Here is a 14,884-nt window from a genome sequence, read left to right as displayed (position 1 = left end):
TTTCTTTGTTTTGGAAAAATGTACTGTTTGGTTTCCATGATAACAAGAGTAAAAAACAGAAAGAAATATACCTAGTTAATCTATTGATCATTTTAGGGAAATATCATATTCACAAAGCGAAATTTAGTAATTCTAAACCTTCTTTTATTGCGTTTGGTAAGGAGACGGAACAGTACATCAATTCCATCCATGATTCAAAAAAATAAGAAGGCTGCTAAAAAACCATTCAGTTATGCTCTATCTTTAATGTATTTATTTGAAACTCCCCCTGGATCTGTTCTTTTATATATATTTTTTGTTTCTGTATTAATGACTCTATTTGTGGTGTTCTTATTGTTTGTATCGTAAAGATTTAATAAAGATTAAAAAAAATAAAAAGAAAGAATAATAAAGTACAGGGGGGGAACAGCTGGGTCTGCTCCCTTTCATGAGTGTTTACGACATTATTCGGTATTAATCCTAACTATTTTATTCTTTAAATTATCTTCGGGTACAGAGGACGATGCGTTTCGTGCCGGACAGTCGATATTGTCTCCGGTGGCTGCAGCATCGCGGGATGTTCGGTAGGAATCATTTGTTGGAAAAGATGCTTCCTACTTTTACATGGCGAAGGTCCACAGCTGTTAAGTCCTTTTGTGATGGTTTATTCCTATAATGTAGTGCCATATGAATGCTGTAATTTAAATATAAATGATTATAAGGTTATAAGAGACTTTCAGAAGTAAAACGCTTGACTTCCCCTTTATGTAACGTTAATATAATATTAATATCATACTGGATCGCATTCATCAGCTTTAGAATTAGTATTATTAAAAAGGTCATTATTCACTAAAATACTGTAAGAAAGTAAAAAGTCTATATCTCTCTAAATTAGGGCTGTGCAAAAAATCGAATACGATTTTCATGCGCATCTCTTCAGTAAAGACGCTCCTGTGATTAGTAGTATATCTCCAGCACGTGATCGTATTCGATTTTTTGCACAGCCCTACTCTAAATAAAGAATTGTGTTTAGTATGGTTTGATTTCCAATGAGATAGAAGTATATGAAAACAATAGATTTTTACACATATTATTTTACACATAATTTTACAATAAAACATGTTTTGTTTGAAACATTTTGATTAGAGAAAGGACAAAAAAATTAAAAATCGCCAGGAATATTTCACACTGAGTTTAATAATTAAATGGCACAAATTAAATTATTGAGATATTTTATTAACTTTATTATTAAATATATGAATATATTATTATTATTATTCATTGTGATAGCAGTCTGAGAAATCAGATTTTATAAATGCATTTAGTTTGGTATTGATTTGACTTTCAATGAGGTAGAAAAAAAAACGTTATTTTAAAAACATTTTAGTTGGAGGAAATGCAATAAATAAATCCCCTTTTAATTTTTCATTCTAAATTTATTGGAAAAAAATTTAATTATTTAAAAATGCTCCAAATAAATTATTGAAAGTTTAATTTGTTTGGGTTCATTATAAACTTATTTGAGATAGCAGTCTGAGAAATCTGTAATTTATAAATTAATTTAGTTTGGTATTAATTTGATATCCAATGCGATAAAGTAAAAATATCAAATTTTACAATATGAAACATTTTGATTAAAGAAAAGAAAAAAATGAAGATATTTCACACTAAATGTAATGAAAAAAATTAGTTGTTTTGAGTTGTAATTTGTGAAGCTCAGTTATCTTTTGCTGCACATCAGAAATATATTATTTATTTATTTATTTTTTTATTGTGATGGATGATTAAGGGAATTTGTTTTCCCTCCTATTTATAATCCAGTACCAGTAATTGTGTCCAATGTGTATTTGAGAAAAACATTTATTTCATAATGAGATTTCCCCGCATTTTCAATTGTTTTAGCTCAATGAAAGGTTAGATATTTGTGATTTTTTTTTTTAAATAAATTATCAAAAGGATTAATAATGCAGGTTTATTTTCACAGCCTTCTTTGTTCTTATTTACCAAGGCTGTATATATATATATATATATATATATATATATATATATATATATATATATATATATATATATAAATACATTGATCCTGTTATATGCAATGCTCAGATACCTCCTATATGATGTAAATCCACCCGAGGGCTTTAATCTTCGCCGAGATGTGTACATTCGCATGGCCTCTTTGCTGAAGACATTGAGAAAAAATGGTGACTGGGTGCTAGTGTTGCCTCCATGGGGTCATCTGTATCACTGGCAGAGTCCTGATATACATCAGGTTCGCATCCCGTGGGGGGAGTTCTTCAGCATAACCAGCCTGCAGGCTAACATACCAGTCATTGAGTATGAGGAGTTTATTGCTGGTGAGCCATGCTGTTTCTGTGTGTTTGAGAGAGATTACAATTACATCTTATTATTTAGCTTCGTTTACCTGTCATTAATTTATTTGAGACAGGAGGAGCGTTGGAAAAACAGGTTTAAAAAAAAAACATACATTACATGCAATTCCATGTGGTGGCGCTAGTGGCACAGAAAATGCAGGACAGTTTGCGTGACTGTCTAGTTATTCATATTCAATCAAATTTCACTTGAACTTGAATAGAAATTGCTAGTAAATTCCACAAATAAAGACAAAGATATACCAAGTAACACACTGAATTAAACATGGAATTGTAAAGTAGAAAGACAATTTTTTTGAAATAGTATTTTCTTCTCAAACATATTATTTAAATGAGTAGGAGCACTGCATTAATAAACAGTAAAAGCTGAGACTCAATTATGATTCCCACATTCTGTGTCTTTATTATTGATCTTAGAGTCTGGAGGACCCTTTATTGATCAGATCCTTGTGCTGCAGAGCTATGCCGAGGGCTGGAGAGATGGGAAATGGGAGGAGAAGGTGGATGAACGTACATGCATCGAAAAGCTAATGTACTCAAAAGACAAACAGGGTTATTACAGGTACTGCAGTTCAGGTGCTCTTGACAGACATACTTATAGAAGGATGCAAGGTATTGTTTCTGCAAGTTTTAAAGCCATACATGAATAATTGTTAAAGGAACGGTTCACCCAAATATAAAATATTTCAAAATATACTGTATGTGTGTGTAAATATAAATAGAATACTGTAATATATATAATATGCTGATTTGGTATTCAAGAAACATTTCATTAGTATATTATTAAATGTTGAAAACAGCTGTTGTGATTAATATTTTTGTGGAAACTGTGAAACATGATTTTCAGGATTTTTGATGAATAGAAAGTACAAAAGAACAGCATTTATTGGAATACCTTTGTTTGTAACATTATGAAAGTCTTTACTGTCACTTTTGATTAAATTAATGCATCCTTGCTGAATAAATACAAGTATTATATATTATAAATATTATAAATCTTTAGGTAGATCGGGGACGCATTCCCTTCAAAAACAAACGTAATCCACTGCATCTTCAGTGGCTCAGATGTCAGGAGTAAATGACGACTGCTATGTTCATTATTACATTGAACAACAAAACACCTCAATCATTAGGAGTCATTCTTGTCTACATCTGCTCCGGCAATGAAACAATGGTGGACTGATGACAGCTCACTCAGGGCGGAGCTAAGGTAAGATGCCGGTCCAGTCTGTGCTGAAACGCTAGTCAATGAAACAATCGTGGGAGGGGCCTGTCTGTGTGACGTCAGTAGGCATGGGACGATAACCGGTTTCAAGGTATACCGCGGTTTGGAAAAGTCACGGTTTCAAAACCACTAAAATCTTTTGTTATACTGTTCCTGCGATATGCACAGTTACGTGTTGTCAAAGACAGAAAGTGCAGGACTCCCTCAGTTGTGTGCAGCTAAGAGCGTAACGAGTCACACAACCCCTCCTTCTCCAGTTGGTGCGAGCCAGTGTTGCCAAGTCCGTGGTTTTCCAGCGAAATTCAAAATTGGGCTACTTTAATTTCCTTTTTTTTTTTTTTTTTTATTGGGCTGCAGGTATAGGCTTACTTAAGTGACTGCAATTTTTTTCATTTATAGGGATTTTTTTTTATTTTTATTTTTTTATTACAGAAAATAATTTATTTATGTTCTGATTATTTTTGAGCTGCAGGTTTAGGCTCACTTAAGTGACTGCACTTAATTAAAAAGAATTTAATAGCCTGTTATGTTTACTGTTCCAAAATGTTCTATATGTTTCTTAAAAATAAAATATATTGTGTTCAGTGGGAAAAAAGTTGTTTTTACCCAGGCATTTCAAAAAAACGTATTTTCGAGCTGTAATCACAATACCGTGAAACTCTGATATTTTTTATCTAAGGTTATCATACTGTCAGAATCTCATACCAGCCAATGCCTAGACGTCACACAGACAGGCATCTGAGATCGGCTCAATTTGAGAAAGGGAAAATTATTATGCATTAAATTTTATTATCTTTTAAAGCCAAACAATGGCTTTGAGTGAGAAACAAACCAAAATTTAAAGGGATAGTTTGTGTGATTTTTTTTTTTACTCTACTCACCTTCATGTTCTTTCAGTGTATGATTTTCTTTGTTCTGTTGAATGCAAAAGAATATATTTTGAACTTTGTTCCCATAAAAAAAAGTCCAAACAAAACAACATTCTTTAAAATACTTTCTTTTGTGTTCCACGGCAAAAAACGAAATGCATAGTAAAAGAAATTCAGTCAATTTCTTTAATGAAATCTTTTTTTTTCTTCTCCAGAGGTTGGTTCTGGGGTTATGAGGAGACCAGAGCATTGAATGTCACCTGTTTATCTGCTCAGGGTCATGCCTCTACCTTGGCTCCTGTCTTACAAAATAACTTAAATGCTACGTAAGTCAATTTGAAAATAAGTTTGAATTAAAAAGCTTTTAAATGCAAATGGGGTCCTATACACGTGCTATCATTAATCCACAGGTCAATAATGCTAGACAGAGCTGAAACTGTACTTCATGATCATTATGCTGGGAAGGATTACTGGGATGTAAGTCCATGAATTAATATTCTCAAGTTTTTGAAATAATTTGGCTAAAAATGTAGCATTAATTAGGCTTTTTGAAAGATATCTCACCTATCTCATTTTATTGTTCTGCAGACGCGGCGAAGTATGGTGTTTGCCAAACATTTGCGTATCATAGGAGACGAGTTTAGGGCCAAGTATTTAAACTCCACAGACAAACAGGACCAGACGCCGTACAACGAAGACTGGACCCAAATGAAAGTATGTTTCACTTGCATTAATTCCAGCATAATAGCTATAGTCAAACTGGTGTTTATGTAACAAGATAAAGTATTTGAGCTTTGTCAGACCTTTTGTTCACATGTCAGGACAGTTCATTTCTGGAATGTTTGCCATGTGCTTTACACCCACAGTCATTTCAATGTGACAAAGCAGTCATATTTGTTGCATGACCTTTTGTAAACTCTTGGACCCAGAACAGGCTGGGCATTGCTAAAGGAGGCCCTTACCTGGGAGTCCACTTGCGTAGAAAGGACTTCATCTGGGGGCACAGAGAAGATGTGCCCAGCCTCAAAGCAGCAGTGAAAAAGATCCGTAGTCTCCTGAAGAAGCACAAGCTTCAACAAGTCTTTGTTGCTACCGATGCAGACGAAGAAGGTACAAACACTATTAAAAAGACTGAAAAAGGCTAAAACAACAATGTACGAATTATTTAAGCTTTCATAAAGACACATTTATTTATTTATGTTACAAAACATTCACAGAATAGAAAAAAATGGAAACATTTTGTTATTGTTTACTAAACCAATCTCATTCCAAAGCCTTTTTTTCTGTTCAGCAGAATATAGGAGACGTTTTAAAAAATATTCATGCATATCTAAAAAACACAGTAAAAGCACTTTAAAAGTAGCGCGTGATTTGTGTGTTATATTAAGTAAAATACTTATTATATAAGTGTTCTGAAGCCACCCAACAGCTTTGTATTACCAAATGGCCAATGTTTTTATTCACTTAAAATCTTCTATTCATAAACACTACTGTTTAAAAGTGTGGGCTCAGTAAATTTCTTTAAAAAAATAACGACTTTTATTCATCAAGGACACATTACATTGTTCAAAAGTAACAGTGAGGACATAAAAATTTAAAAAATAAAACAAAAATATTAAACCTTAAAACTATTCTAAAAAAAAGAAAAAATGTTTTGATGGTTTTCACATAAATATTAAGCCGTTCAACAGTTTTCAACATTTATAATAGTAAGAAATGTTTTTTAAGCATCATATTAGAATGATTTCTAAAGGATAATGTGACACTGAAGACTGGAGTAATGATGCTGAAAATTCAAGTGGAATAATATCAAATGGCTTTTAACTCTTTTATATCTTGTGTCACATATGGAATTTGTGAATGCTGCTGCTCTGTTCTCACAGTTCTTTGATTCGGATTGTTGATACTCAAGATGAACTGTGTTTAACACTGTGATCAAACCTTTTTGAAAAAGGTCAAAATGATTTTTCACCCCTGCTCCAGCCTTTGAAGTATTGTGCCTGTCAAACAAACTAAAAAAGTGCTTTCACAGACTTTGCCAAACAGTATTTTTACTCTCAGTAGTGTTTATTCCTTTCATTAGATTAGGTAAAAGATTCTGGTAAAAAGCATGTTCTGAAATCACAGTCAGTAAAGATAAGCATCAGGAGTGGTAGCATTCTTAACTTGATGACAAGCAGTTGAGGTTTTTTTTTTAAATGTATATTTATGTTCAAAATTACCATTACTGTATTTTCATCTGTGCAGTTTTTCTTTAAATGTTTTTTTCTAAATTAAATTTCTAGTTGTCTGTAATTAGTTGTCTGTTAGATACATTATAAAATAATAAATTTGCTGTAGGTTTTGCTCATTTTTACGTGACTGTTTTTTCAATCTCTCTCCTGGGGCATGAATCTGGTTTCATATGATGCAATCTGTCCAGCTCAAACCTACTTATCATTTTACCTCAACTTGTGAGGGGAGACAATGCTTTGCGTTTTTTTTTTTATTATTCACTTAAAATTTTCTGTTTACATGTGTGGGTTCAGTAAATTTCATTAAAAAAATAAATAAATAAAACGACATCAAGGACACATTACATTGTTCAAAAGTAACAGCAAGGACATATAATGCTACAAAAGATTTCTGTTCTTTTTAACTTTCTATTCATCAAAGGAAAAAAAGAAATATGGTTTCCGCATAAATATTAAGCTGTACAACGGTTTTCAACATTTATAGTAGTAAGAAATGTATTTTTAACCATCAAGTCAGCATATAAGAATGATTTCCGAAGGATCATGTGACTTAAGACTGGAGTAATGATGCTGAAAATTCAACTTTGCCATCATTACATTTTAAAATATATTAAAATAGAAAACAGTCATTTTAAATTGTAATAATATTTCACAATATGATGTTTTTTTACCATATTTTCGATCAAATAAATGCATAAGAGACTTAAAGACATTTAAAAAAAAAATCTTACTTTTGAACAGTAGTGTGTATATATATGTATTTGTATGTGAGATCAGGCTGTTTCTGCTTTTAGAGTTAGCTAAACTGAAAAGGATGCTACCTGAGATGGTTCGGTACGAGCCCACCTGGGAGGACCTGGAGCTATTGAAGGATGGAGGGGTGGCCATCATAGACCAGTGGATCTGTGCTCATGCGAGGTATTGAATCCCACCCTCTGTCCTCCTTTTTTCGTCACAACAAAGCGTTTACTGAATGACATTGAGTTTTTTTGTATGCTTTAGGTGGACAAAAGCTGCTTTATCACCTGTGTTGAAAGATGAATCAACTACTCGATTTTAGAGTTGCTTTTCAAGCCAGAATTTTCTTTAAGTGTTTAGTTCTTTTTTTCTTTATCTCTCTTTAATTTAAAATTTTTTTTGTCAATGCTGTCTCTAGAAGATTAAGTGTCAGTCTAAGAGGACATATGCAATTTTGTTTTGATTCAAACCAAGTATTGGGAATTGAGTATAATATAATGACAAAATGGATTGTTTTGGAATTTTTTTTGTCACTTGCAAAAATAATATTTCAAATAATGACTTAACTTTAAAAGTTTATTTAGCAATAACTATTACTAATCAGATTTTTTGTTGTTTCATTGAATTGGGTGTGACTCAAAAGATTCTTTCCATTAAAAACAGGAAATGTATATCCTCATGACGTAATGTCTTGATCATTTCAACTCAAGCACCTGCTTAACTGGAAAAAATGCTCATTGTTTGATATGATAACCTTCGAGCCTACATATCACGTGCTGTTGTATGACATTTTACTGTACATATATCTTGCAATCTTTTTGTTTGCAATGGTTTATCTCTTTTGTAAGAGTACATCACCCACTCACATTTGCATTGACTTTCTTGTCAGGTATTTCACTGGGACATCAGTTTCAACGTTCTCTTTCAGAATACACGAGGAAAGGGAGATCCTAGGTTTCGATCCTAAAACCACCTATAACCGATTCTGTGGTGATGATGAGAATGAATGTGAACAACCAACACACTGGAAAATTGTCTACTGATCACACAGAAAACTTGACGCTGATCATATAGACTGCAATTGATTTTTCAGATTTAAGAGGATTCTCTATATTTTTGTATGTTTTTGCTGACAATGTTGAAAATACAAATTTTTAAATGAATAGTTCACCTTAAAATGTCCTGATCATTTGCTTACCTTCAAGCCATCCAAGATGTAGATGAGTTTGCTTCTTTATCAGAACCGATTAGGAGAAATTTAGCATTACTTGCTCAATGATGGATCCTCTGCAGTGAATGGGTGCCGTCAGAATGAGAGTCCAAACATCTGATAAAAACATCACAGTAATCTACAGGTAATCCACATATTTCCAGTCCATCAATTAACGTTTTGTGACTCAAAAAGCATTGTGTTTGTAAGAAAAAAAATCCATCTTTAAGATGTTTTTAACTTCAAAACTCCTGATTTTGATGTGAGAGGACAATTTGAATGGATTTGAGGAATTGCTATTATGGACTGGTATTTTGGCCAGAAGCTACAATTTAAAGTTCAAACTGCTTAATAATGGATTTGTTTCTTACAAACACACAGCTAATGATGTTAACTGATGGAGTTGTGTGGATTACTTGTGGATAATTGTGAATTTTATTTTTTATTTTTTTTTGGACTCCCATTCCGACAGCACCCATTCACTGCAGAGGATCCACATTTCTGCAAATCTGTTCTGATGAAGAAACAAACTCATCTACATCTTGTATGTCCTGAAGGTAGTTGTTTTTCAGCAAATTTTCATTTGTATTTGTTTCATGGCAGTGCCAGTGGTTTTTGATTGTGTAACAAGTTTGTACGACCTTTGTAAGTTAAAGATGATAAGGTTAGCCAAAAGTGGAATATATCAAATGGCTTTTGACTCATATCTTGTGTCCATATGGAATGCTGCTGCTCTGTTCTCACAGTTCTTTGATTCGGATTGTTGATACTCAAGATGAACTTTGTATAACACTGTGATCAATCCTTTTTGAAAAAGGTCAGGGGTGATTTTTCACCCCTGCTCCAGCCTTTGAAGTCTAGCTTTTTGTGTTATGCTCTACTTGCCAATTATTTTTTGTCTCAGCTCATTTTATGCCTTTCTGAAAAAATATGTATGAATATACAGTATAAGTGTTTATTTGATGTATCTGTCAGTATTGTGCCTGTCAAGCAAAAAAAAAGTGCTTTCACAGACTTTGCCATACAATATTTTTACACTCAGTAGTGTTTATTCCTTTCAATAGATGATGTAAAATATCCCGGTATAAAGTAGTACATGTTCTAAAATCACAGTCAGTAAAGATAAGCTTCAGGAATGGTAGCATTCTTACAGGGGTCATATGATGCAATTTCAAGTTTTCTTTTCTCTTTGGAGTGTTACAAGCTGTTCGTGAATAGATAAATCCTTAAAGTTGCAAAGACTGAAGTCTCAAACCCAAAGAGATTTTCTTTATAAAAGTTAAGACTCGTCCACTCCTTTCTAAAACGCCTCATTTAAAAACACCCCCACATGTCTACGTCACTGTGTGGGAAGATTTGCATAACACCTCCCAAATGTTCATGCAAAGAAAGAAGGCGTAACTTTTATTGTTGCTGCCGCCACTGCCATGTCATGGATATGCCGTGTGTTTTGTAGTAAAAGCGAAGCTACTTTGTTTGGCCTTCCAAAAGAGGACACAACTAGAAATCAGTGGTTAAGTTGTATTTACAACTCTGTTCCAAAACAGTTCAACCCAAATATTCAGATGTGTGCAACACATTTTATGGAGGACAAGGACTGTTTCCTTGGATAGTAGCCTACAATGCCGGTGTTCTGACAAATAAAGCTGACTTACAGCCTGTAAGTACGTTTTCATATTTAAAGGATTTTCTACTGATGATTCAAACGCGAGTTTTGAGCAGTGTAGAGTAGTGCTTGTTGTTTGTTGTTTCTCTGATCACAAATGCAGACATGGTTTTATGTTTACGCGGCATGATGCAACACGTAAAAAGACAGTATAAGTCCTTATAATCAGTAATTATGTCCCCACTGGAAGCAACAAATGCCTCGTTTGTAATGGGTTTTATTGGTTTTGTCTTGTCACACCGGGAGACAGCATCACAGTATGTTCTGTCACCCGCTTGAGGTATTCGGCCAATCACTACGCACTGGATAACTGGCCAATCAGAGCACACCTGCTTTTCAGAACGTTGAGCTTTGTAAAAACTGATGCGTTTCAGAAAGGCAGGGCATAGAGGAGCAACACTTATGTACAGTACATGGAAAATAATGTGTTTTTTGAACCTTAAACCGCATAAACACATTTCATTACACCAAATACACAAAATAATGTTCTTTTTTAGCAACCTCATATGACACCTTTAACTTGATGATAAGCAGTTGAGGTTTTTGTTTTGTATATTTCTTTTATTGTTTGGAAATGTACATTTATGTTCACAGTCACCATTACTGTATTTTCATCTGTGCAGTTTTTCTATAAATGTTTTTTTTTTTCTTAATTACATTTCTAGTTGTCTGTAATTAGTTGTCCGCTAGATACATTATAAAAGAATACATTTGCTGTAGATTCTGCTCATTTTTACATGTTTTTCAGTCTCTCTCCTGGGGCATGAATCTGGTTTCATATGATGCCAATCTGTCCAGTTCAAAGCTATACTTATCATTTGACCTCAACTTGTGAGTGGAGACAATGCTTTGTGACTTATTCTCACAGAAAAGAGGGCAGCATGAGATGTTTTTCAGTCTTTTGTTCTGTTGACGCTTCTGGTAAACTTTCCAAAGTTCCAGTCATTTTAACAATAGCGTGTTATGTGGATCCTAATCTTGGCTGTTTATTATTATGATCAGCCTTAGAACTGATTAACATGTTAGGTGATGTATTTCAGAATAATGTATGTACTGTTATTGTCTTTTTCCTTTTAACCTAAAGACAAAGGGAATATTTACGAACTTCACAACCTGTACAACCATCATGAAAAAAAAAAAAAAAAAAAAAAAAAAAAAAACACTGAATGTGATCTAAAGGTCATAGAAAACCAGATAGTCTGATCAAGACAGACTGAACAAAAGAATTGGTACTGGTTGATTGGTTCAGTGTATAGAATAGAGAACTTTTTTTTTTTTTTTAACCAGTCCTTTACCACAATTTAAAGTATATCACGAAATGGCTGAAAAAAATGTACTGTTGTTGCACACATACATAATGATTCATAATATCTCTATTATGAATAACCTATTCAAACACTTTATTCAGTGAATACAGTATTTCTGATGATACATTTTAACATACGAAACTGCTTTGGCCAACAAATATTGTTATATTTTTTGTTGACTCCACTTTTATCATGAGAACACAGTTCAACTTTTCTGTAAAAGAATTTATTCAGATAGCATACATATGATCACTCTAATTATGAAATCTTCCCAACCTGACATAAATATTTATTTCCTCAATAACAATAACTGTGTGAATAGCACATGGGAAATAAGGAAAAAAATAGGCTACAGAAAACTACAGAGCTTGAACAATAGTGATGTAGCCTACGTTTCCACCGCACATAGCTTTTGCGAAATATAGTGAAACTAAATGATATAACTACGGCAACCACATAAACTAAACCTAGCTATGCTACCACATTGCCAATGAGACATTTAGTTAAAATTATAGCTTCAATATTTTCAGTGTTGGGGAGTAACTAGTTACATGTAATGGCATTATGTAATTTAATTACAAAATAAATGTAACTGTAATCAGTTGTAGTTACTAAGAAAAATAAGTGTAATTAAATTACAGTTACTTATGAAAATGTTAACGATTACAAAGGGGATTACATTTGAATATTTACACATCCACATACAGATTAAATTGATTTCTTTCCCAAATTGCACCGACTAGTGGAAAACACAGATTGGTTCGTAGAATCCAGTCATAAAAACGGAATTTCAGTTGGGGGTTCGCTGCCTTACTTAAGGTTTTAAGGTTTTAAGGTAAGATTTTACTATAAATCTAAAGACAATGGTTACTATTGTTAAACCATGGTGACCACAAATTATCCATGGTTTTTGCTACACTAACCATAGTTTAACCATGGGATTTGTAATAAAAATAAATACAAATGGTAATCCATTTGCCCAAAAAACATGGTTACTATACTTTTATTATAGCCTAATAAAACCATGGTTAATTTTGTAAGGGAAAAACATGACTCATGTTCAGTATTAGGATTTTTCTATAAATATATTGTAGTGATGTACTAATTTTGACATGTAGGCAATTTAGAAAGTATAGTTTTGTTAAATCTTGAGTATTAAAATCTTGAGAGAGATAGATATCAGGAAGAAAAATGGAAGTTAAGGTGCAGTTCAGGAGAGAATTTTTAATTATTTTGCATGTCCCCAACTTAAGCATTTAAACCTTTTTTATGTGAGGTCATGTTTCAGAATTTGTTGTTGGTGTATGAGTGTGAGATTTCCTGGCCTGATTTTTTTTTCCCAGTCCGCCCCTCATGGAAATTAATGGCGCAGACATGCGGTTTCATTTACCACACATAGGCCTACTGAGGCTTGCGGTGTTTTCAGCCTCAATATATGAGTATGAACACATAAACATAATCTCTTGAACTGCTCTGAATCACTTCATGAGCATTTCACTTATTTTAAGAAAACTATCGTCATATGATATACAAAAAGACAGCAATGTTTCAGGAGTTTAGTAAACAGAATAGGACACATGCTTATTAGATAACCGTTTTTGAGTTGATGTATATGTTTTTATTTATCATTTTTTTAAATTAACATTTTTTTCTCAAAACATTGTAGATGCAGTGTTCCCTGTTATGCAAAGATTTGGTTCAAAAATGGTATCAGTAAACAATTTCTTTTGATTTTAAAGGGATAGTTCACCCAAAAATCAAAATTATGTCATTAATGACTCACCCTCATGTCGTTCCAAACCCGTGAGACCTCCGTTCATCTTCGGAACACAGTATAAGATATTTTAGATTTAGTCCGAGAGCTTTCTGTCCCTCCATTGAGAATGTATGAACGGTATACTGTCCACGTCCAGAAAGGTAATAAAAACATCTTCAAATTAGTCCATGTGACATCAGAGGGTCCGTTAGAATTTTTATGAAGCATCGAAAATACATTTTGGTCCAAAAAATATCAAAAACTACGACTTTATTCAGCATTGACTTGACTCTCTCCCGGGTCTGTTATGAGCGCGTTCACCAGCACATCCGGTTCGCGAACGAATCACTCGATGTAACCGGATCTTCTTGAACCAGTTCACCAAATCGAACTGAATCGTTTGAAACGGTTCGCGTCAACAATAAGCATTAATCCACAAATGACTTAAGCTGTTAACTTTTTTAACATGGCTGACACTCCCTCTGAGTTCAAATAAATCAATATCCCGGAGTAATTCATTTACCCAAACAGTACACTGACTGAACTGATGACCGAGCCAGATAACGAACGAAACATTGACTCGTTCTCGAGTCAAGAACCGGTTGCATCGGTTTTCGGATCACCGGTAGTGATGGGAAGTTCTGTTCTTCTCCGCGAACCGGTTCTTTCGGACAGTTTGATTCAATAAACCGGTTGCCGAAAACGGTTCACCAGTTCTTTTGCGCTCGACGTAATGACTTCATTGGCGATGATTGCCCTTGATTGAAGCCTTCGGTTTACCCGCCCTCATAACATTAGCACAGAATCAGTTCAGAATCAATCACCAAAAGAACCAGTTCGGTTCAGACGCGCTGTGTGTCAGTCTGAATCACGCATGCGCAGTATCATCAGCTCCTCGGTTCTCGAATCGGACGCGTCCGACAGAAACGGTTCTTGACTCAAGAACGAGTCAATGTTTCGTTCGTTATCTGGCAACGTTCAGTCAGTGTACTGTTTGAGTAAATGAATTACTCCGGGATATTGGTTTATTTGAACTCAGAGGGAGTGTCAGCCATGTTAAAAAAGTTAACAGCTTAAGTCTTGTGGATTAATGCTTATTGTTGACGCGAACCGTTTCAAACGATTCAGTTGGATTTGGTGAACTGGTTCAAGAAGATCCGGTTACATCGAGTGATTCATTCGCGAACCGGATGTGCTGTGAACGCGCTCATAACAGACCCGGGAGAGAAGTCAATGCTGAATAAAGTCGTAGTTTTTGATATTTTTTGGACCAAAATATATATTTTCGATGCTTCAAAAAATTCTAACGGACCCTCTGATGTCACATGGACTACTTTGAAGATGTATTTATTACCTTTTCTGGACGTGGACAGTATACCGTACATACATTCTCAATGGAGGGACAGAAAGCTCTCGGACTAAATCTAAAATATCTTATACTGTGTTCCGAAGATGAACGGAGGTCTCACGGGTTTGGAACGACATGAGGGTGAGTCATTAATGACAT

The 14,884-nt window shown here is 33.9% G+C and overlaps 1 protein-coding gene across 1 annotated transcript; it reads left to right on the top strand.

The window, feature by feature from the left end:
* The first annotated feature begins 433 nt into the window (after positions 1–433).
* Positions 434–8,739, top strand: pofut2 (protein O-fucosyltransferase 2). Its single transcript, XM_042764164.1, has 9 exons — positions 434–563; positions 2,086–2,336; positions 2,790–2,934; positions 4,682–4,792; positions 4,877–4,943; positions 5,055–5,180; positions 5,396–5,576; positions 7,495–7,618; positions 8,367–8,739. The coding sequence occupies exons 2-9, from the start codon at positions 2,150–2,152 to the stop codon at positions 8,479–8,481; spliced, it is 1,056 nt and encodes a 351-aa protein (XP_042620098.1). The 5' UTR covers positions 434–563; positions 2,086–2,149; the 3' UTR covers positions 8,482–8,739.
* Positions 8,740–14,884: the final 6,145 nt, after the last annotated feature.

The sequence above is a fragment of the Cyprinus carpio genome, chromosome A9, assembly GCF_018340385.1.
Source record: "Cyprinus carpio isolate SPL01 chromosome A9, ASM1834038v1, whole genome shotgun sequence".
Taxonomy (NCBI): domain Eukaryota; kingdom Metazoa; phylum Chordata; class Actinopteri; order Cypriniformes; family Cyprinidae; genus Cyprinus; species Cyprinus carpio.
This window is presented reverse-complemented; position numbering and strand designations above follow the sequence as displayed.

What these genes read in the sequence shown, in the direction of transcription:
- pofut2 (XM_042764164.1), top strand. Translation starts at nt 2,150, where the DNA reads ATGGCCTCTTTGCTGAAGACATTGAGAAAAAATGGTGACTGGGTGCTA. An exon ending in CTGGGAAGGATTACTGGGAT is followed by an intron (nt 4,944 to 5,054) that starts GTAAGTCCATGA and finishes ATTGTTCTGCAG; the next exon opens with ACGCGGCGAAGTATGGTGTT. An exon ending in AAGACTGGACCCAAATGAAA is followed by an intron (nt 5,181 to 5,395) that starts GTATGTTTCACT and finishes TCTTGGACCCAG; the next exon opens with AACAGGCTGGGCATTGCTAA.